The sequence below is a fragment of the Gorilla gorilla genome, chromosome 10 (assembly GCF_029281585.2).
Source record: "Gorilla gorilla gorilla isolate KB3781 chromosome 10, NHGRI_mGorGor1-v2.1_pri, whole genome shotgun sequence".
Taxonomy (NCBI): domain Eukaryota; kingdom Metazoa; phylum Chordata; class Mammalia; order Primates; family Hominidae; genus Gorilla; species Gorilla gorilla.
In genome coordinates, this window is record NC_073234.2 from 53,193,510 (window position 1) to 53,216,617 (window position 23,108).

Below are 23,108 nucleotides of genomic sequence, written 5' to 3' on the forward strand. Positions count from 1 at the left end.
ATCCCAGCACTTTGGGAGGCTGAGGCCGGCGGATTACCTGAGGTCAGAAGTTCAAGATCAGCCTAGCTAACATGGTGAAACCCTGTCTCTACAAAAATACAAAAATCACCTGGGTGTGGCGGCGGGTGCCTGTAATCCCAGCTATTCGGGAGGCTGAGGTGGGAGAATCACTTGAACCTGGGAGGTGGAGGTTGCTGTGAGCCAAGGTCGTGCCACTGCCTCCAGTCTGAGTGACAGAGCAAGATTCCATCTCAAAAAAAACAAAACAAAAAAAACTCAAAATTAGTAAGCCTTAGATATAAGACAGGGTTTTTGAATTCACAATATTCTTCATGCCAATTTGCCAATTTTTCCCATTAGATAGTATAAAGAGACAAAAAATTCTTCAGAGGAAGTAAATAGGCCAGAAGGAGAATTTAATGACGCAGCGTAATAGTTGTTTTTAATGAAGGATGGGAGCCCTCTGTTGGTCTTTAAGGAAATTTAAAAATTCAGTTTAAAAGCTTAGTTGAGAGGCTTCAGCCTTTATGCATTTTTACATATTTAATCTTAATTTCCTCCAACAGGCTGGGTATAAGGGGTACAGGGAATAATAGAAAATGTATGTGTTGTTAGCATACCTGGAACCCAGGTTTTTTGAAGACATCTAATCTGTTATGCTTTGTCATACCACAAAACAATATGGTTTCTGACCAAAATAAATTCTAGATTGTGGATCTAAAAATGCAGTTTTAAGTGTTTGATAATTTTGAAAATGTAAGATCTTTTAAGTGGCAGAACCTGATGCAGCATCCTTATATATCATTTATTCATTTATTGTATCTTTCCCTCAAATGGGAAACCTATTATTTTACCTGTTTTGTTTGATTGGTTTTATATTTTGAAAGTGAAAATAATCTCTAGGTTGGATTTATTTTACTTATTATCTGTTCTTATCTTTCTTACAAACTCTTTTTTTAGTGGATTATCAAACATTTTTGCGGGAAAGTCAAACCATCACTGCCATGTATCTGCATATGAAAAATCTTTTCCTATTAAACCTGTTCCAAGTCCATCTTGGAGTGGTTCATGTCGTCGAAGTCTTTTGAGCCCCAAGAAAACTCAGAGGCGACATGTTAGTACAGCAGAAGAGGTAAGGAAAACGTGTGACAAAAGCTACTAAAAGTTAGGATCTTTCCCTACATTGAGCCATTTGCTCCCTATTAATAATTAGTTGTTTAAGAACCATTCTATTTTATCCTTCCTGTGCTTTTTCTGTCTGAATTACTCTTTTTGAGTGTTATCATCTATTCTAAAGAGATTAAAGAGATGTTTTAGCAGGACTTCATTATTTGTCTTACTATTATATCTTCTATGCCTGCTGGACAGCTGACTTTACTTAATCTTTAATGTTGCCTGAATGGTTTCTCATACATCAAAGTATCTCTCTTTGATCTTTGCTAGACCCTTCCTAAACCCTTGTCTCTTATGGAAAAATTGTTAGTCTTCCTCCGTAGTTTTTGATAAAATTTTATTTCAGTCCACGTGATGTGGCTCATGCCTATGATCCCAGCACAGTGGGAGGCCAAGACAGGTGGATCACTTGAGCCCAGGAGTTTGAGACGAGCCTGGGCGACATGGAGAAACCCTGTCTCTACAAAAAATATAAAAATTAGACGGGCTTGGTGGCTCATGCCTGTACTCCTAGCTACTGGCGAGGCTGAGGTGGGAGGATTGCTTGAGCCCAGGAGGTCGAGGCTGCACTTGACTTGCTTTGTGTCACTGCACTGCAGCCTGGGCATCAGAGTGAGACCCATCTAAAAAAAAAAATTGTTTTTTTAATTTGATAAAATACCTATTCTTCTTACCAGGAACAATTTTTCTTCAATATAAGAGAAAAATCAAGAAGCTAGTTAAACAATTTACATCCTTTCATTATGAGTAAGACCTTTTTTGAAGTTACAGACTCCTGAAAAGAAAGATGTTCTGTTGACACTTGGGTTGTTATATTCATTCAGTAAACCTAAAAGAAAAAGCCAATTTTGTGAATGTAATATAGCATATAATTTGCATGATAGGATGTGTGCACATATCTGTTAGATTACATATTTAATGTACGTCTAATGCTGTGGTTGCTTGGAGATACAAATGAATAATAATTACCTTACATTTAAATAGCATTAGAGCTTCCAGTGTACTTTCCACGTGTATTATTGTTTTTAATCCTTTTAACTCAGCAAAATAGGTAGAGATGAGGTAATAGTCATGTTTTACAGGTTAGGAAAATAAGGGTCATAGGTCACATGACTAGTAAATGGCAGGCCTAGAACCCAGAACTTCTGAAGAGGTTTGGTTGAGTATGCTTTCTGTTATACAACACAGCAATATGGTTCCTGCCCAATGAAGCTTACTGAGCATGGAGTCAAGAATACAGCATTACCTGCTAAATAATTACATAATTTGGTAATCAGTGATCTCTTAGGTGGCAAAACTTGATTATTTGTGATATGGTTACTAAAAATGCTGTGCGTATTTTTGGTTTAAAGTTTGTATTGAGGCCGGGCATGGTGGCTCATGCCTGTAATCCCAGCACTTTGGGAGGCTGAGACGGGCGGATCACGAGGTCAGGAGATGAAGACCATCCTGGCTAATACGGTGAAACCCTGTCTCTACTAAAAATACAAAAAATTAGCCGGGCGTGGTGGCGGGCGCCTGTAAGTCCTAGCTACTCGGGAGGCTGAGGCAGGAGAATGGTGTGAACCCAGGAGGCAGAGCTTGCAGTGAGCCGAAATCGCGCCACTGCACTCCAGCCTGGGTGACAGAGTGAGAAGCCATCTCAACAACAACAACAAAAAAAGTTTGTATTGAATCTAAAACATTTGGCTGGGCATGGTGGCTCATGCCTACAATCCCAGCACTTTGGGAAGCGAAAGCAGGAGGATTGCTTGAGGCCAGGAGTTTGAGACCAGCCTAGGCAACATAGTGAGATCCTGTCTCTACAAAAAAAAATTAGCTGGGTGTGGTGGCAGGTGGCTGTAGTTCCACCTACTCAGGAGGCTGAAGCAGGAAGATCGTTTGAGCCCAGGATTTCAAGGCTATGGTCAGCTGTGATTGTGCCACTGCACTGCAGCCTGGGTGACAGAGCAAGACACTGTCTCAAAAAAAAAAAAAAAACGAAAAAAACACCAACATTCAAGTGGAGGGTGGCAGAACTAGTAAGTCACTTAGCAGGGCAAGGGATAGACAAGAAACTGGCAACATTTGCCTTTGATGATAAAGCTGGACAACAATGATGAAAAGGAGATTTTTTTTAACAAAAAAATTTTTTTTGACATTACACAAAGTTTCATGTCATCCTTGTACGGGGGCCATGCTAATCTTCTCTATATGGTTCCAGTCTTAGTATATGTGCTCCTAAAGTGAGCCCAAGATTTATTTTTCATTATACCTTTTATGCTATTGAATTTTATATTATATTTACATTATTTTATGCATAAATAATTACTGGAGTTGTGGGGTTTATGATTATGCTGGATTCTAGACAGCCTAAGGGGTGCAGAGAGACTTTGTGGAGGAGACAACAGCAGCATGACAGCTAGGTACAGGGCTCCTAACCCTCCCCTGCCCCATGTTTCTGTTGCTCAGGCTCACCAGGATCCTTTAATTCTGTGTTCATTGTAAGTTTGCCATTCACCCACCAGCTCTGTGGACCACTCAGCCTTCCTTCTTTTGCCTCCTCTGCCAGCCTGAGGACTGGGGGTTGCTTGGGCAATTTTACCCTTCCAAACAGCCCTCCAGGCCACAGGTTGGGTCAGTGGAGAACATGAAGGTGGAGTTCTCCTTCCTCCTGTAGTGCAAAGAAGATTCTAAGAATCTATTCTATGAAATGAGCGATGCAGGAAATTTTGCCTGTTTTTAGTTCTATATTCTCCTAGTATGAAAGTCAAGCCACCTGTACTACTATATGGCTTACAGAATAAGCCATATAACATGAATAATACAAAATATTGGGCCAAACTTTATTATCAGACTTTCAACAAATTTATTTGGATGTTTATTTTTGGATATTACAAATAATTCGGATATAATACTTTTTAACCCTGGGACTAAATTTACTGATGGGAACTTACAAACTGGATGAAAAGTCACTTTCCATGAAACGTTGGGATCCTCAGCAGAGGTACATTTGGTTATGTTAAAGGAAGATGTATTAACCTTAATGCCGGATTTGTCCATCAACTTCAGGAATATGAAGTCTTCTACAAAATTAACAATTAAGATGATGTCACCACTGCACTGCTCAGTCTTACAACAGAGGTTTGAAGAGAACACGTGAAGAATAATTTAGAAATATGCAAGTAGTGGCTGTGCAGAATGGCTGATGCTCAAGAGGCAACATCAAAAAGCTGTGCTATTCAGTAGGGTAACCGCTAGCCACAAGCACTGTTTAAATTAATTCAAATTCAAATTTAAAATTTAGTTACTCAGTGACACTAGCCACATTTTAAGTATTCATTAGCCACATGTGGCTAGTGGCTACCATATTGGACAGGGCAAATATAGAACATTTCTATTACTACAGAAATTTCTGTTAGATAATGCTGTTATAGAGGATATAAAGTTCTGTTTGGAAAAGAGAAAATACTTGTGACAATATGTAAAATGGCAAAAACACAGGTAGTTTCTTTTCAGTTACATGTTGCTTCTAGACACGCTTCTTTGCAAATTATTGAGCAACATTTTAAGATACTGGACTTTTGTAATAGGTGACAGTGATGGTTTTATACTTTTCTTAGAAATGCTTTACAGTTTTGTCATAAGTCAAGCATTTTGGACTCAGAAAATTATTGAAATTTGCACTTTGCATATTTTGTATGGTATAAAGTTACTACTTTAAACAAAATGAAAATTAGGAGTATTATTTATAAAGTTATTGGTGGTAACTTATAAAAAAACAGTTTACTAATGTTCTAAAAATTATTTTGTGCTCTCTATTAAAGTTTTATAATTTTTTAGTTCTTTTATGATGGAGCCTTTTATAGAAACATCACCTAACTACAGGACTCTGTCCCTTTTAAAAAATATAATTCAGCACCTTAATTAATTATTTTTATACTTCAAAACACTCGTCTTAGTGTTTTTTCAGGTTTTAAAATGTAACATTAGCTAGCTTCTTTAACTTTATCATGCTATGCAATTATTGCTTCCTTTACTCTTAAGATCCTAATTTTCTTTTTTTATTTGAGACGGAGTCTTGTTCTCTTGCCCCAGCTGGAGTGCAGTGGCGCGATCTCGGCTCACTGCAACCTCCGTCTCCCGGGTTCAAGCGATTCTCCTGCCTCAGCCTCCTGAGTAGCTGGGACTACAGGCGGGCAGCACCGTGCCCGGCTAATTTTTTATATTTTCAGTAGAGCCGGAGTTTCACCGTGTTAGCCAGGATGGTCTCGATCTACTGACTTCATGATCCACCTGCCTCGGCCTCCCAAAGTGCTGGTATTACAGGCTTGAGCCACTGTGCCCAGCCCCTAATTTTCTTATTCAGTAAAGAACAGTTAGGGCTTTCTTTAATTTTAATTTTTTTTTTAATTTTATGAAATAGAGTCTCAATGTGTCACCCAGGCTGGAATGCAGTGGCGCAATCACAGCTCACTGCCGCCTCAACTTCCTGGCTCAAGTGATTCTCCCTCTTTTGCCTTCTGAGTAGCTGCAACTACAGGCACATGCTAATATGCAGCTAATTTTTAAAAATTTTTTGTGTAGAGACAGGGTCTTACTTTGTTGCCCAGGCTGGTCTCAAACTCCTAGGCTCAAGTGATCCTCTGCCTTGGCTTCCCAAAGAGTTGGGATTATAGGAGTGAGCCACTGTGTTTAACAACAACAACAACAAAAACAGTTTAACAAGTAATTTACAGAGAAAGATGTTTTCTTTTACTGATAGTACCAGATGGTCCAAAAAAGAATTTTGTTTAAAGTTTTAGGTAACTTTCATTTTGGCAAAGCCAAAAACGTTACATGTGTTCTTTTGGGAAAGGAAGAAATAAGATTGTCAGTTAGCTGGGCGTGGTGGCGGGCGCCTGTAATCCCAGCTACTCAGGAGGCTGAGGCAGGAGAATTGCTTGAACCCGGGAGGCGGAGGTTGCAGTGAGCCAAGATCGCGCCACTGCACTCCAGCCTGGGTGACAGAGCAAGACTCTGTCTCAAAAAAAAAAGAAATAAGATTGTCACTTTTACTGACAACATGATCTTATATATAGAAAACCCTACAGACTCCACCAAAGAACTGTTCAAACTATTAAATGAATACAGTGTATGTGTATGTGTGTATATATATGTGTATATATGTGTGTGTATATGTATATATGTATATGTGTGTATATATATGTGTGTGTATATATATGTGTATATATATGTGTGTATATATATATGTGTGTGTATATATATGTGTGTGTGTGTGTATATATATATATATAAAACCCTACAGACTCCACCAAAAAACTATTAAATGAATACAGTATAGTTGTAGGATACAAAATCAACACACAGAAATTAGTAGTATTTCTATGCACTGTTAACAATGAACTATGCAAAAAAGAAGCCAAGAGAACAATCCCATTTACAATAGCTAGAAAAAACCAATCAAATTTAACCAAGGAAGTAAAAGACCTACACACTGAAAAACATACATTGTTGAAAGAAATTGAAGATACAATTAAATGGAAAGCTATTCTGTGCTCATGGATTGGAAGAATTAATATTGTTTAAATGGCCATACTACTCAAAGCAATCTGCAGATTCAGTGCAATCCCTATCAAAATTCCAATGTTATTTTTCATAGAAAAAAATACTAAAATTCATATGAAACCACATAAATCCCTGAATAGCCAAGGCAATTATGAGCAGAAAGAACAAAAAAGAAGCTACCACACTAGCTTATTTCAAACTATACTACCAAGCTATAGTAATTAAAACAGCATGGTATTGGAAATAGACATCAGCCAATGAAACAGAATAGAGAACTTAGAAATGAACCCGTTATGCCTGTCGTGGGGTGGGGGGAGTGGGGAGGAATAGCATTAGGAGATATACCTAATGTAAATGATGAGTTAATGGGTGCAGCATACCAACATGGCACATGTATACATATGGAACAAACCTGCATGTTGTGTACATGTACCCTAGAACTTAAAGTATGACAAAAAAAAAATGAACCCGTTATATAGGTAGTTGACTGATTTTTGACAAAGGTGCTAGGACTACAGAAAGGGAAAGGACAGTCTTTTCACTAAATGGTGTTGGGAAAATTATATTTCCATATGTAGAAGAATGAAATTAGGTCCTTATCTCATACCATATGCAAAAATCAACTAAAAATGGAATAAAGACTTTAAGACTAGAAACTCTAAAACTGCTAGAAGAAAACAGGAAAAACTGCACGACAATGGTCTTGGCACTGATTTTTTTGGATTTGCATGCAAAGTCATAGGCAACAAAAGCAAAAGTAGGCACATGGGAGTACATCAAACTAAAAAGCAAAGGAAACAATTAACAGTGTGCAGAGACAACCTACAGATTGGGCGAAAGTATTTGCATCCATTCTATCAGGGGTTGATATTCAAAATATATAAGGAGCTCAACTCAATACCAAGAAAACAAAACTGTTAAAACATAGGCAAGACATTATCCTAGGCAAACTGATGCAGAAACAAAACCAAATGCTGCATGTTCTCACTTATAAGTGGGAGCTAAACATTGGGTACAAATGGACATAAAGATGGGAATAGTAGACACTGGGGACTACAAGACGGGAGGGTGGAAGGAGACCAAGTGTTAAACTACAAATTGGTGGCTGGGCGCCATGGCTCATGCCTTTAATCCCAGCACTTTGGGAGGCCGAGGCAGGCAGATCACGACGAGGTCAGGAGATCGAGACCATTGTGGCCAACATGGTGAAACCCCGTCTCTACTAAAAATAAAAAAAAAAATTGGCTGGGCGTGGTGGCACACACCTGTAGTCCCAGCTACTAGGGAGGCTGAAGCAGGAGAATTGCTTGAACCAGGGAGGTGGAAGTTGCAGTGAGTTGAGATCGTGCCACTGCACTCCAGCGTGGTGACAGAGTGAGACTCCATCTCAAAAAAAAAAACAAAAAACTACATATTGGGTGCTGTGGCTCATGCCTGTAATCCCAGCACTTTGGGAGGCCAAGGTGGGCGGATCACTTTAGGTTAGGAGTTCGAGACCAGCCTGGCCAACATGGTGAAACCCTGTCTCTACTAAAAATTAAAAAAAAAAATTAGCTCTGTGTGGTGGCGTGCACCTGTAGTCCCAGCTAGTCCAGAGGCTGAGGCAGGAGAATCACTTGAACCCAGGAGGTGGAGGTTGTAGTGAGCTGATATGGCGCACCTGCACTCCAGCCTGGGCTGGTCAGGAGATCGAGACTATCCTGGCTAACACGGTGAAACCCCGTCTCTACTAAAAACACAAAAAATTAGCTGGGCGTGGTGGCGGGCGCCTGTAGTCCCAGCACATATCGAAATATCACAGTACGAGATGGTGCTAACACTGACATAATGTTTAAAATTATGTTTTGAGGATTGGTGGTTGTATTAAACTGTATATAAGATTAAAAATAAATTGCCAGGGCATATTACTAAGTGCTAGTGAACATAGCCCATTGAGTCAGGGGACCTGTATAGAACTGATGCTTTACCAGAGTTGTAAGTCCTTATACAATCTGGTTCTGTGTCAGGTGATCTCATTTCTTCCTACTCTTCTGATTCACATGGACCTTACTATTTTTGGAATGCATTAAGCACCTTCCTCTCTCAGGGCTTTGCATGTGTTGTTCCTCTATTTGGAATATTCTTTTATATATTTCTAGGACTGACTTCTTCCCTTGGCTTTAGGTTTCTGCTGAGACATCACTTTTTTTTAGAGAAATCTTAACTGTTCCTGCTGCTCTCCTTCCATCACTTTCCATTCTCTTACCCTTTAATTTTCTGCATACTACCTGACTGGTTTTTTTGTTTGATTCCTTTCACTGCAATATAATCTCCACAAGGGCAGGAACTTTATTTTATTCGATGCATTCATTATCTTTAGTGACTGGAGCATAGTAGGTGTTCATGTCAATGAATGAATGTTAGGAAGTATATGGTTTTCACTAAATGTAGTATTGGGTCTTACAGGAAAAATAAATAAATAAATGTTGGAGATGAATATTGTCTCTGGAAAGTACCTGCACTTAAATAAAATAGGAAACTGTTGGCAAGATATTCCACTATTCTGGTTACTTCCTTGTGATTTTTCTAACAGGTTTCAGGAGTCAAGGGATTTGTTGGAATCCTAATTTAGAGGCCCTTTATTTCTGGGACTCTTTTGACTCAGAAGTGATTACCTGCTGGCTTTCTGGTTTTATAGCCTATAGCTCCTCTGCACTATTATTTAAATATATGTTCCATAATTTTTCAAAGCATATTATCTGGTATTTACTCAACCTGTCTTTTACACACTTGATAATTTTGTTTTGTTTTGTTTTGTTTTATTTTGTTTTGTTTTGTTTTGAGACAGAGTCTTGCTCTGCCCCCAGACTGGAGTGTAGTGGCACGATCTTGGCTCACTGCAACCTTCGCCTTCCAGGTTCAAGTGATTATCCTGCCTCAGTCTCCCCAGTAGCTGGGACCACAGGCATGTGCCACTACAGCCAGTTGGTTTTTTTTTTTAAGTTTTCTTTTGTAGAGTTGGGGTCTCACTATGTTGACTGGGCTGGTTTTGAACTTCTAGCCTCAAATGATCCTCCCCGCTTGTCCTCCCAAAGTGCTGGAATTACAGGCATGAGCCACTGTGTTAGGCCCATAATTCTTAATTATCTTAAGGATTCTGCCTGAGCTTTGGCAGAGCTAGGATTCCGTTTACTTGCTAGTTTGAGAAATACTTGCCTTACTGGATGTGTTTAAACTGTTTTTTTTTGTTTGTTTGTTTTCTTATAGACAGTTCAAGAAGAAGAAAGAGAGATTTACAGACAGCTGCTACAGATGGTTACAGGGAAACAGTTTACTATAGCCAAACCCACCACACATTTTCCTTTACACCTGTGAGTCACAGAAGCATATTTCAGATGAATTTAATTCTACAATTTATTACTTGATATTGAAACAATATTCTTCTCTTGCTAGGTCTCGATGTCTTAGTTCCAGTAAAAATACTTTGAAAGACTCACTGTTTAAAAATGGAAACTCTTGTGCATCTCAGATCATTGGCTCTGATACTTCATCATCTGGATCTGCCAGCATTTTAACTAACCAGGAACAGTTGTCCCACAGTGTATATCCCCTATCTTCTTATACCCCAGATGTTGCATTTGGATCCAAAGATTCTGGTACTCTTCATCATCCCCATCATCACCACTCTGTTCCACATCAGCCAGATAACTTAGCAGCTTCAAATACACAATCTGAAGGTAAACATGGTATCATATAACTATATTTTTAGTCCTAATAGCCAATTAACTGTTCATTAGCTCATTACAGGCAACATTGTAATATACATATAAATAAATGAGCATACCGAATCTGAAAATATGAAGTCCGAAATGTTCCAAAATCTGAAACTTTTTGAATACCGACATGATACTCAGGAAATGCTCAGTGGAGCATTTGGGATTTTGGATGTTTGGATTTGGGATGCTCAGATTGTATAATGCAAATATTCAAAAGTCCAAAAAATCCAAAATTTGAAACTCCTGGTCCCAACCATTTTGGATAAGGGATACTGAACTTGTAAGACATGTACTTACATACTTTAAATACATATGATTCAGTTAACCATGCTATGAGTAAACTAAACCCACAAATAGGATATTCTTTTTTTCTTACCTCGAGATGCAAATGATTTGATACATTTTATTTAAACAATTAACTTCCTAAGTAGAGGCTAGAGTCAGAGTATATATACTCAGCCCAATTGCTTCAGCACTTTCTCTGTTTCTATGACTTTACAGTGGTAAGTAAGAATTCTGAAGTTGTAGGAGTTTTGAAACATCAGATAAATATTGAAGCTTAAGTACTTAGGTTTGTGCGTTTTAGAATGATTGTCAGCATTGGAAGCAAAAAGTTTTCTACGTAACTTTCAACTAACTGAAATATTCACTCTCTTTGCATTCCAGTTAGTTAAGGTTTTGTCGTGATAGGTTTGTTTCCTTAATTTTCCCCTTCTTTAGGTATGTATTATGTATCAATTTATGGTATGTACTTAGGTATGTAACTTAAAACAAGTCGTAGGTTAAATGGTTAAACATCAGGGATTTTTTGATAGATGGAGCACTAGTCTTTCCCCTCCTTTCTCAGGTTGTTTGAGTTTTTTTTTTAATCTACTTGTACTTTATGAAAATTCTCACTCAGGATTAAACTTTTTGGTAGCATCATTGTATAGCTGCACATATCCATGAAGACTCTTGTTATATTTTGTGAGGTGATGTACTGAGAACTGTAAAGGAAAAAAAAAAAGCCAAAAAACCCAAACTCCTTTAACCTCAGAAACATACATTGTGTTGCAGATACTTAGATACAACTAAGTTGAAACAAATATACTACATTGCACTGTTTAATTACTTTCCTTGCACCACGTAATAAATACTCTGAGGTTCTAATGACAGCACTTTAGAAGAACATGATTCCTGCCTTTGAGTAGTATTCAGCAGAGAAAATACATAATAGAATGATGAAATTTGTACTTTTTAGACACCTCCTGGGGTGCTATTTCCTTCCCTGTCCCCCTTCCCTCCTTCTTCCAGTTTCTTTCCCTCTTCCATTCCCCCACCCCTTCTTTCACCTAATTCAGTCGCATTGTAGATCATGAACTACAGTAGTTCCCCCTTATCTGTGGGGGGAGGATATGTTCCAAGACCCGCCCCCCACCAGTGGATGCTTGAAACCATGGAGAGTATACTATATATACCATACCCTATATACATCATGTTTTTTCCTATACATACATACTAATGATTATAAATTAGGTGCAGTAAGAGATCAACAATAATAACTAATAACAAAAATTATAACAATATACTGTAATGAAGATGTTACTTTTTTCTTATTAAATCAAAAACTTTCACCTTTTCACTTAAAGGAAGTAGTGTCTTTTGTTTTTGTTTTTGTTTTTTTTTGTTTTTGAGACTGAGTGTCACTCTGCTGCTCAGGCTGGAGTACAGTGGGACCACCTTGGTTCACTGCAACCTCACATGTCCTGGGTTCAAGCGATTCTGCTGCCTCAGCCTCCTGAGTAGCTGGGATTACAGGTGTGAGCCATTATGCCCAGCTAATTTTTGTATTCTTAGTAGAGACAGGTTTCACCATGTTGGCCAGGCTGCGGAAGCACTTTTTACAGCTTCTCTTTGGCATACCTGAATTGCCAACATCATTACTTTTGCCTTTTGGGGACATTATTAAGTAAGGGTTACTGAACACAAGCACTGCTATACTGAGACAGTCAATCGGATGACTGAGGTGACTACTAAATGACAGGTGGTGCATACAACATGGATATGCTGGACAAAGGGATGATTTCATGCCTGAAATAGAGCTGGATAGAGATTTTTATCACATTACTTGGAATGGCATGCAATTTAAAATTTACTAATTATTTCTGGAATTTTCCATTTAATATATTTGGACCGCAGTTAACTATGCGTAACTGAAACCATAGAAACCAAAATTGCAGATAGAGGACTACCATGAAGACTTTTAAGGAATCCTGCCATGTTCTTGTTCTCCTGAAACAGACAGGAAGCACAGGGAGCAAGTGCAGCCTAGGAGGAAATTCTGAAGGGCAAATATGTTTGTTATTTCCCAGGGTCTTTCTTATTTGTGAAGCAAGTTCTTCTCTAAGACCTATTTCTGTTCTCAGTGACAATGGACTTGCCTCTCTCTCTCTCCCATCTAACCTTTGTTCTTATGTTATTTTTGTGGAAATAAAATATAGCAAAGTATGGGAACTTAAACTAAGATATCTAGAAAGTATAACTGTGGAGTTTTATTACTAATGAAATGCTCTTGTGTTTCTTTAGGATCAGACTCTGTGATTTTACTGAAAGTGAAAGATTCCCAGACTCCAACTCCCAGGTAAACTTTGGAAAAAGCTTGTTCTTTATTAATTAATTAATTTATTTTTTTGAGACGGAGTCTCGCTCTGTTGCCCAGGCTGGAGTGTAGTGGCACGATCTTGGTTCACTGCAACCTCCACCTCCCTGGTTCAAGCAATTCTTCTGCCTCAGCCTCCCGAGTAGCTAGGATTACAGGCGCCCACCACCACGCCCAGCTAATTTTTGTATTTTTAGTAGAGATGGGGTTTTGCTGTGTTGGCCAGGCTGGTCTCGAACTCCTGACCTCAAGTGATCCACCTGCCTCGGCCTCCCAAAGTGCTGGGATTACAGGCGTGAGCCACCATGCCTGGCCTAAAAGTTTGTTCTTAACATATTGTTTTCCCTTTCTTTAATCACAGCTTTTTCACTAAAAGTTACATAATGTAAAACTACCTCAATTCAGACCTTTCTCACGTATTACTTGAATTATTTTAGTGGCTTTATAATTGTTCTTCCTTCAGCCTCTATTTTATTCTTCATTCCGTCTTCCACCATACCATGTTCTTGAAACAATTTTTCTGCCTTGCTCTTTTTTCATTTGTTTTTGTTTTTGTTTTTGTTTTGAGACACGGTCTTGCTCTGTCACCCAGGCAAGAGTGCAGTGGCACAATCATGGCTCACTGGAGCTTTGAACTCCTGGGCTCAAGTGATCCTCTTGCCTCAGCTGGGACCACAGATGCATGCCACCACACTTGGCTAACTTTAAAATTTTTCTTTTGTAGAGACGGGATCTTGCTATGTTGACCAGGCTGGTTTTGTACTCCTAGCCTCAAGCGATCCTCCTGACTTGGCCTTCCAAAGTGCTGGGATCATAGGTGTGAGCCACTGCACCCGGCCTGCTGTGTTCTTTAGTCCATCTTCCATGCTGCAATCAGAGTGATCTTTCAGAATTCATGTCTGATCATTCATTAAAGGGGTTTAATGATTATTTGTTAACCTCCTTCAAGGGTGGTTTATCAGACATTGAATTAAGCTCAGGCTCCTTACTATGGTATACAAAGCACTTCTTTCACAAGCCTCACTTTCTCACTTTAACAAATATTTACTGAGAGGCTACTGTGTGCCAGGTACTAGTATAAATGTTGAGGATAATAGGGAACAATGTGAAGTCCCTATTCTCAAGGAGCTTGCATTCTACTTGAGGGGAAGGATGAAGGACAATGTGAAGTCCCTATGCTCAAGGAGCTTGCATTCTACTTGAGGGGAAGGATAAACAAACATATATGCCTTGTGATAACTGCTATGAAGAAAATTGAAGCAGGATAATATATAGAGTAGGATTGGGAGGATACTATTTGTATAGGGTGGTCATGGAAAGTCTCTGATAAAGTGACTTGAGCAGAGACATGATGGAGGTAAGAGGGAGCCATATGGAAATATGGGACTCTTTCATGTGTTTTTATAAGCTGGACTATTTTCAGTTTGTAAATACAATAAGCATTTCTTACCTTCACATTCAGTGTTCTTTTTGCCTGGAATGTCCTCCGTACCTCAACTTTGTCTGTCAGTAGTGTTTTATCTTTTAGGTCTCAACTCACATGTGAACTTCTGCATGAAACTTTACTTGTCTGGAGGTATCAAATACTTCTTCCTCTGTAATACAGTAATAGTAATCCATAGTAATCATTACTATGATTGCTATGCCTTTGCCATATATGGCTTTGGGAATTCAATTGCTAGGATGAGAATAATACCAGTTTTCCGTTGAGAAGATTAAGGGTAATGAAATATTCTTTCTCATCTCAGTTCCCCTACTTCTTTGCAGCTCCCCATATGTTCTAAGCTTTAAATATTTCTTAAAATTCTCTATTTGTTAAGTCTTTTGGGGAGACTTCATAATTTGGATTCTTTATTTCTTACATCTTTTTTGGAGTCAGATCTGCCTTCTGATCTTGGGTTGGAAAAGGCTTCATGTAGCTTTGGACAAGTTACTCTTCTGAACCTCAGTTTCCTTATCAATAAAATGCCAGTATTGATACCTTACACTTAATTGTGAAGATTAACTTACAGATAAAACACTTATTTTTATAAGTGCTTCACATGAAATGCCACAAGATGCATGCAACTTTCTTGGGAAGAAGTTGATCTCTCAGGTAAAGAGTTGATCTCAGTTCCTTAATGGTTCTTTACTAAGACTGCCTTTCCTTTACGGAGGATTTCCCCTAGTGATGACTAAAGAATGAGATGGCAGGAGAAATGGTCTGTTGGGTAAGGCTGTTTGAGCGATGCTCTTTGTCAAAGTTGGTGCCTACTCTGCTGAGGCTTGGTTTATTGGCTCTCTACTCTTAATTCTCCACTACTGCCTCTCAGTTAAGTTCCAGTAATGAAGATCTGCTTTTATTTCCCAGAATATGCTATGCTGTGTCATACCTCTTTGCCTTTATACATTCTGATCCTTCTGTCTGGATGTCCCTTTCTCTCTCTGTCTACTTGGTAAGCTCTTATTTTGCTTTCTTTTCTTTCTTTTTTTTTTTTTTTTTTTTTTTTTGGTGACAGAGTCTTGCTCTATCATCCAGGCTGGAGTGCAGTGGCACAATCTCTGCTCACTGCAACCTCCGCCTCCCGGGTTCAAGTGATTCTCGTGCTTTACCCTCCAGGGTAGCTGGGATTACAGGCATACGCCACCACACCCAGCTAATTTTTGTATTTTTAGTGGAGATTGGGTTTCACCATGTTGGCCAAGCTGGTCTCGAACTCCTGACCTCCGGTGTTCCACCCACCTCAGCCTCCCAAAGTGCTGGGATTACAGGCATGAGCCACTGTGCCTGGCCTTAATTTTGCTTTTCAAAATCTCATCCAGGTGTTATTTTTTTTTTCTCAGAAGATTTCTTTGACTTTGCCAGATAATGTTAGTTTTTCCCTCCATCCTTCTACCTTGTTTGTTACTAATACTTTTGTATCTGTCACCCATTGCTGGTCATAGTGCTTGGCATATGATGGGTGCTCAGTAAATAAATCTTTGTTAAACAAATGAATTTCCTAGATAGCCTGAAGTGCTCTCTTGAGTAGCCCAAGTACTTATTCCTCCCCCGCTTTTTTTTAATGCTTTGATCTATTGAAAGGCACAGTCGAAAGAACAGTCTTTGGAATTGGACAGATAAGATTTCTAATCCTAGCTTTTCAAGAGAAATTATCTTTTTGAACCTCCTTTTTCATTTCTGTACAGTATGAGTAATAATTCTTTTTTATATATTATGTTGAGGTTTAAATAGTGTAGGGATTTTCATTAGGCTTAACTAATACATAAAACATCTAGAGCAGAGTTTTACATGTAGAGCACTAAGTATGTGCTCAAAAACATTTGCAGTTATTATTACTATATGCCTCAATTATATGAGAAATAATGCATCTCTTTGGAAAAGCAGATTTTCCCTGCATTTTGTTTTCCGGAGCCAGTGGATACCTTGATCCATTGAAGAAAACTGCTTGTCCCTACATTACTTGTTTAGTCAAGAAATACTATATGGCTGGGCATGGTGGCTCACGCCTGTAATCCTAGCACTTTGGGAAGGCCAAGGTGGATGGATCACCTGAGGTCGTGAGTTCGAGACCAGCCTGGCCAACATGGTGAAACCTCGTCTCTACTAAAATAAAAAATAAAAAAAAAAGAAAAAATTAGCCAGGTGTGGTGGCGGGTGCCTGTAATCCCAGCTACTCAGGAGGCTGAGGCAGGAGAATCTCTTGAACCCGAGAGGTGGAGGTTGCAGTGAGCCGAGATTGTGCCACTGTACTCCAGCCTGGGCAACAGAGTGAGAGTCAAAAAACAAACAAAAAAAAAACACTAAATGCCTACTATGTGCCAAGCACTATTCTAGTTGCAGAGGATTTTTTTTTTTTTTTTAAGAGACAGAGTCTCACTATGTTGCCCAGGCTGGTCTTGAACTCTTGGCTCAAGCGATTCTCCCACCTCAGCATCCTAAAGCACTGGGATTACAGGAATGAGCCACCATGCCTGGCCTCTGATCCAGGTCTCTTAACTCCCAATTTGATGCTCTGTTTACTTGTTCTCTATATTTAATAGTTTTCTTTGGAAAAGTGTTCACTCTTCTTTGTGTTTCTGTGATAGATCCTGCCTAGTTAGGAGTTTGAAGATAAGGAAGTTTGAGAAAAATAAGAGTCTCTAGGACAATTAATCATGTCTGTGGCTCTGCTCAGCGTATCACTTGGGTTGTCAGCAAGAGCCGCATGGACCTAGAATTGGCCTGTCATCTTTGGAAGGAAGTTGTGTTGCTGATTCTCTGCTTTGGCTCATTGGCTTGTTAGCCATTTGATGTAGATTATTTTGTGGGTGGGGATTTTTAATAAATCTTTCAATCTGAGTCATTTGGGAAGAGCAATGTTCTAGCTTAATGTATTATTTTGAGAAGTGATGTCCTCTTTCACGTAATGTTGGTCTCATGCAAGTAGGGAGCTATGCCAAATGTAGTATCTCTGCTGAACTTTGGGTCACCTTTTTAACTAATATGTATCCATATGATTTTAACTAATATGTATGCATAAGGATTGTGTCTCCTTAATTCCTAGTTACAATTATTTTATGTCATTTAGATTCCTTTTACTTATTCCATACTTGTAAAGCACTCATAAACAATTTAAATGATTATTTTTATTGATGAAAATATTTTAATTTTCTCATAAGCCTCCTGCTCATTTGTCAAATTTTTCTTTTCCTACCCATAGTTCTACTTTCTTCCAGGCAGAGCTGTGGATCAAAGAATTGTAAGTTATTTTTGGTATCATTTTTTCCTTCTCAATCGCTTCATTTTTAGTTAGAAGAAATCAAACAATTAGCTAATCATCCTGCTTATTTTTTGCCAATAAGAAGTACCTGTTTAGGCTGGGCGCGGTGGCTCACGCCTGTAATTCCAGCATTTTGGGAGGCCGAGGCAGGTGGATCATCTGAGGTCAGGAGTTCAAGACCAGCCTGGCCTTCATGGTGAAACCTCATCTCTACTAAAAATACAAAAATTGGCTGGGCGTGGTGGCACGTGCCTGTAATCCTAGCTACTTGGAAGGCTGAGGCGGGAGGATTGCTTGAACCTGAGAGGTGGAGGTTGCAGTGAGCCGAGATCACGCCACTGCACTCCAGCCTGGGCAACAGAGTAAGACTCCGTCTCAAAAAAAAAAAAAAAAGAAGTGCCTGTTTATACTTTTAAGTTGTTGGGTTTTCAAAATATTGTTGGAGTTGGAACATTTCTATACTTATGTTTATTAAATCTATAACAATTGTTGAAGCTAAATTAAATTGGAAAAATAGAGTTAGCTATTATATAATAGGGAAAATAAATGATCCTATTTTGGCATTTGTAAAGCTAATTTATTGAATAATTCATATTTCTGGACTTTGCAAAATCAGTGAAAGCATTTAGTCTCACTTAAGGAACTTAAGTTATCCAAACCCCTCGGTCTCGGTAATTTTTTAAAAATCTATCAAAAATGTAGTATTTGAATTAAACTTCAGTGATATCTTGTAGTCGTTTCTCCTTTGGGGTTCAATCCCATTTTTGGATTTCCAGACTGAAGTTTCGCTTTCACTATAATCTTAAAAGCATGTTAAGAAAAGAACTGTGTGTTTACAAATGTTAACACGTCATCTGTTCACATTTAGCAGCACACTGATATTTTTAGTAATTTCAGTAAAAATAGTTCGGGTGCAATGGCTCATATCTGTAATCCTAGCACTTTGAGAGGCCAAGGTAGGGGGGTCGCTTGAGCCCAGGAGTTTGAGACTAGCCCGGGCACTGTAGTGAGAACCTATCTCTATAAAAAATAATAAGTAAAAATAGTAGAGTAATTTCAGTAACATTATGTGGTTTCACTCTATGTCTTAAAATAAGGATGATAAGTTAGTGTAAGGATTTTAGACTTTTCTTTGTGAGGGTCCTGTATTTAATATTCAGTGTACATCAACAATATGTTTGATAACGAGAGTGGTCTACATTTGGTCACGTTCCTTTTCATTTTCTAGAACTAGTGTTTATGATTCTCGAGCACGAGAAAGATTGCGCCAGATTGAAGAACAGAAAGCATTGGCCTTACAGCTTCAAAACCAGGTAAAAAAGAAAATTGGAATAATATTACAAATAAATAGTACATTAAAGTAGAAACTATTTTGGAAAGTTACCCAGATTTGGGTAATTGCTGTTGTAATTCCAAGATCATATGGTAGCATAGCATGTTATGATATGTCGTAAATGTTCTTGGTCTGTCCAGTCAGTGCTACTCATTGTACATAAGACAAATATAGATAGTCCCCTACTTGTGATGGTTCGACTAATGATTTTTTGACTTTACAAAAAAGCAAAAGCAATGGGCATTTCAGCACGCTCTTTGACTTATGACAGGTTTATTGGGACATAACCCTATCATAAATCAAGGAACATGCACAGATTTCTTTATCCCACTTACTCTGAAGTTTTATCTTTCAGAGATTGCAGGAGCGGGAACATTCAGTACATGATTCAGTAGAACTACATCTTCGTGTACCTCTTGAAAAGGAGATTCCTGTTACTGTTGCCCAAGAAACACAAAAAAAAGGTCATAAATTAACTGATAGTGAAGATGAATTTCCTGAAATTACAGAGGTGAGTTACATACACTTAATTTCTACACTACTAAGTATTATGTTTAGAAAGAATCCCTCGGATGAGTTTCAAACATAAAAGCGATAGTGGTCAGGCACGGTGGCTCACGCCTGTAATCCCATCACTTTGGGAGACTGAAGCGGGTGGATCACTTGAGGTCAGGAGTTCGAGACCAGCCTGGCCAACATGGTGAAACCCCATCTCTACCAAAAATACAAAAATTAGCTGGGTGTGGTGGCATGCACCTGTAATCCCAGCTACACAGGAGGCTGAGGCAGGAGAATTGCTTGAACCTGGGAGGCAGAGGTTGCAGTGAGCCGAGATCATGCCACTGTACTTCAGCCTGGGTGACAGGGCAAGACTCCATCTCACACACACACACACACACACAAAGCCATAGAACACATGTTATTTAAATTTTCTTGTATATTTCAGCTTTCGCTTATTTTATATACCAATCTGGGCTTTATTTTTAAAATATTGAAAATTTATGAAAGAACTATGGGTGGCTTTTAACAGTTTCGGTGAAGAAGCATTTAATACATTTGTCTTTCATGTCATGTGCATTTTTACTTAATGCACACATACAATAGTTTGACCTCAAATTGTAAGCTGAGATTTGCTCTTTTTTTAAGTAATAAAACCCATTATAGAAAATTTGGAAAATACATGGAGGTCTGTGTACACTTTTAGATAATCCGTTTCTTTATCCATACTTCTCTTTAAACACTACCATGTAGCTGGTGAGCATAACACACTTATTATAGTTGTACTGAATTCCATACTTTACATTTAAAAAAAAAAGATCTCTAAGAGAGTAATTTCTAAAAGATACTGCCTTTACTCTCTTACTACCTTTTATGAAAAATTCTGTTTCTCAGGAAGTCATTTGGACCAGAGATATAAAATATAGTTAATTTTTCTCATGTGCTTAGAAAATTTGATAGCAGAAGGTTGTTCCAGACTTTAGGAATTAATATAAGGAAACAAGGATCTGAATGTTGTGCTGAAAAAGAGAAGGGAGGACTAGATGAAGTGGAAAGAAGTAATCGGGGATTACTGGGAAGGAATAGAAACCAAAATGTTAGAAGTAAACTGATTAACAGTAAATTTATAAACAATCGAATGGTGATAAATATAGTCTGAGGATTATATGGGGTTTGGTGAGAAATACGGTTTTTCTGAAGCCACACGTGTTTGATGTCTTGACACCTTTTGTTTTCTTAGGAAATGGAGAAAGAAATAAAGAATGTATTTCGTAATGGGAATCAGGATGAAGTTCTCAGTGAAGCATTTCGCCTGACCATTACGCGCAAAGATATTCAAACTCTAAACCATCTGAATTGGCTCAATGATGAGGTAATATTGCATCTATTTTTACATACAAATAGTAAACATTAAGTGGCAGTTAAATTAAGGCATTATCTCACTTTTTCTCAAAATGTGGTCCGTGGATGACCTGCATTGGAATCATCTCTCATAGGCCTCTTCATTCTTGTAACTATGAGGGAGTGTGGTGGAGACAGGCATTTTTAACAAACATCTCAGGTGTATTTTAAAGTCTGAGAACCACTGAATTTACCTTTTCTTGTTGAAGATTTGAACATTGAAGAAGACATTCACTCATTGGTGTTCTCACTCTTTAAGGCTCCTATTCTGCAGTTCATCTCTTCTGAACAAATAAGTATTAGCTGACCATGTTGCAGCATGAAGGAATACTTTGGGATTTCTTTATAGGAATCCAGTTTTACTTCCCTTTCTACCTAAGTTCTACTCATTTTAGATCACTTATATTATGAATGATAAGCTTTCCAAAATAGCCTCCATTTATGTATGATATTTTTTAAGTGGACATTGAAAAAGTTATATTATTATTAAATATTTGAGGTATTGGGGGAGAAGTTACGGTCTTCACCTCCTAACTCCAATTTATTTTAAGTATATTAATTACACTACAGTTTTTAAACTGATCTGTTCCTAAGCCTAAACCTGTAGGTACCTGTTTTATTTTAGAAGGTTATTTTTACAGCAAAAGAAAACTGGGTTGGGTATCTTTTCCTAAGTACCTTCTTTGCATAAGCATCCCTGGCTAATCTGGGTATACTCAAGCTTCACAGCTGTGGAGGATTTTTAGTTTCTCAGCGTAGTAATCATTAAATATTTTAGATATCCATATCCTGTTTTTGTATGATCAAGACCTTCCAAATAATATTTGCCAATAACTATTGATCATTTACCTCGTTAGTACGATTCATGTTTTATGTGTTTTATTCTTGTAATAGTCATCGTATCTTTGGAAGTAGACATGATAGTTCACCATTCTACAGATAAAGAAACAAGGCATATAAAGATTTAAAAACTTGCAAGGTTATACAGCTAGTAAACAGCAGAGCCAAGATTAAGACCCAAGCATTGGGTCTTATCTACTATATCTTACTACCTCAGAATCTTAAATTGGATACTGGTCTTAGGATCAGATATATAGAACTTAGGAGCCATATATCATGTCCAGGATGCTTTTTTTCTCTGGGGCCAGCCCCATTCTTTTTGTCACTGGTTGGTTTATAAGATAAAAATTTCAGAACCTCATCACTCCCTGAATAATATCTGTGACCAAGAATAATAAGGAAGGCATGGTTTGTTACTGTCTTTCTTTAGAAGAAACCCTCTTTGCCTCTTTTGGCTCAGATATTAGAACATTGGTTCAAATAATAGAAAAAAAGAGCTCACCAAATCAAAGGAGGAAATTAAATCAAGGATAGTTATAAGTATCCACTGATAAGTTATTTTTGATCTGTGGTCCTTTGCCATTTATTTCCTGCCATTGCTGGTGGTGAGAGGTGAGTTACTCTAAAGGGATATTAGGCTTTAGTTTGTTGTAAATCATGGAAAACCTCCTAGAGGGCAGCAATGAGTAGGATATGAGCTGAGTTTTTGCTGTTTACTGTGGCATTTACCTCAGTGAGATTCCTTACAGAGACAGCATTCATCAGGACATATTTTCCATTCCCTGGGCCCATCAGAGGCTGGATTTTTAGCAAGCTAAGTTAATGGAAATTACATTATTTTAGAGGAGATGAGAAGAAGGAAAGATTCTTTGTCTACTTTATCCCTACCACACCTAGCCATAACTTTTGTAGAAGGAGTGCATTTCTTCTCAGTTCAGAATAATGTTATCCTTGAAAATGAGTGCCAATTCACATGTCCATAATAATGATGGGAGCTATCTTAAAAAGCACCATTTTCAAAGTACCATACTTCGTAGGCTTTCAAAGTTACTGCCCTTGAGAAGCTAATATCCTGATGGAGTACTATTAGGTATCCTTAAGTATTGATACTCATTGAAGAATACTGAATTTTGGCCAGACACAGTGGGTCATGCCTATAATCCCAGCGCCTTGGATGGCTA

General features: G+C 38.2%; 1 protein-coding gene and 1 non-coding gene across 4 annotated transcripts in view; one reads left to right on the forward strand and one right to left on the reverse strand.

The window, feature by feature from the left end:
* SENP1 (SUMO specific peptidase 1) overlaps nucleotides 1-23,108 on the forward strand; it is a 62,184-nt gene that overhangs the window by 21,366 nt on the left and 17,710 nt on the right. For 2 of the 3 annotated variants that reach the window (XM_019038625.4, XM_019038627.4), the window contains exons 6-13: nucleotides 961-1,132; nucleotides 9,967-10,070; nucleotides 10,153-10,436; nucleotides 13,041-13,095; nucleotides 17,796-17,834; nucleotides 19,084-19,168; nucleotides 19,544-19,699; nucleotides 20,927-21,058. In XM_019038625.4, coding sequence (XP_018894170.2) covers nucleotides 961-1,132; nucleotides 9,967-10,070; nucleotides 10,153-10,436; nucleotides 13,041-13,095; nucleotides 17,796-17,834; nucleotides 19,084-19,168; nucleotides 19,544-19,699; nucleotides 20,927-21,058 — 1,027 coding nt within the window. The remainder of the gene's footprint in view (nucleotides 1-960; nucleotides 1,133-9,966; nucleotides 10,071-10,152; nucleotides 10,437-13,040; nucleotides 13,096-17,795; nucleotides 17,835-19,083; nucleotides 19,169-19,543; nucleotides 19,700-20,926; nucleotides 21,059-23,108) is intronic. The other variant, XM_063694030.1, reaches the window with a different exon arrangement.
* LOC115930260 (U6 spliceosomal RNA) lies at nucleotides 3,297-3,406 on the reverse strand. Its single transcript, XR_004066913.1, has one exon. It is a non-coding gene; the product is annotated as a U6 spliceosomal RNA (small nuclear RNA).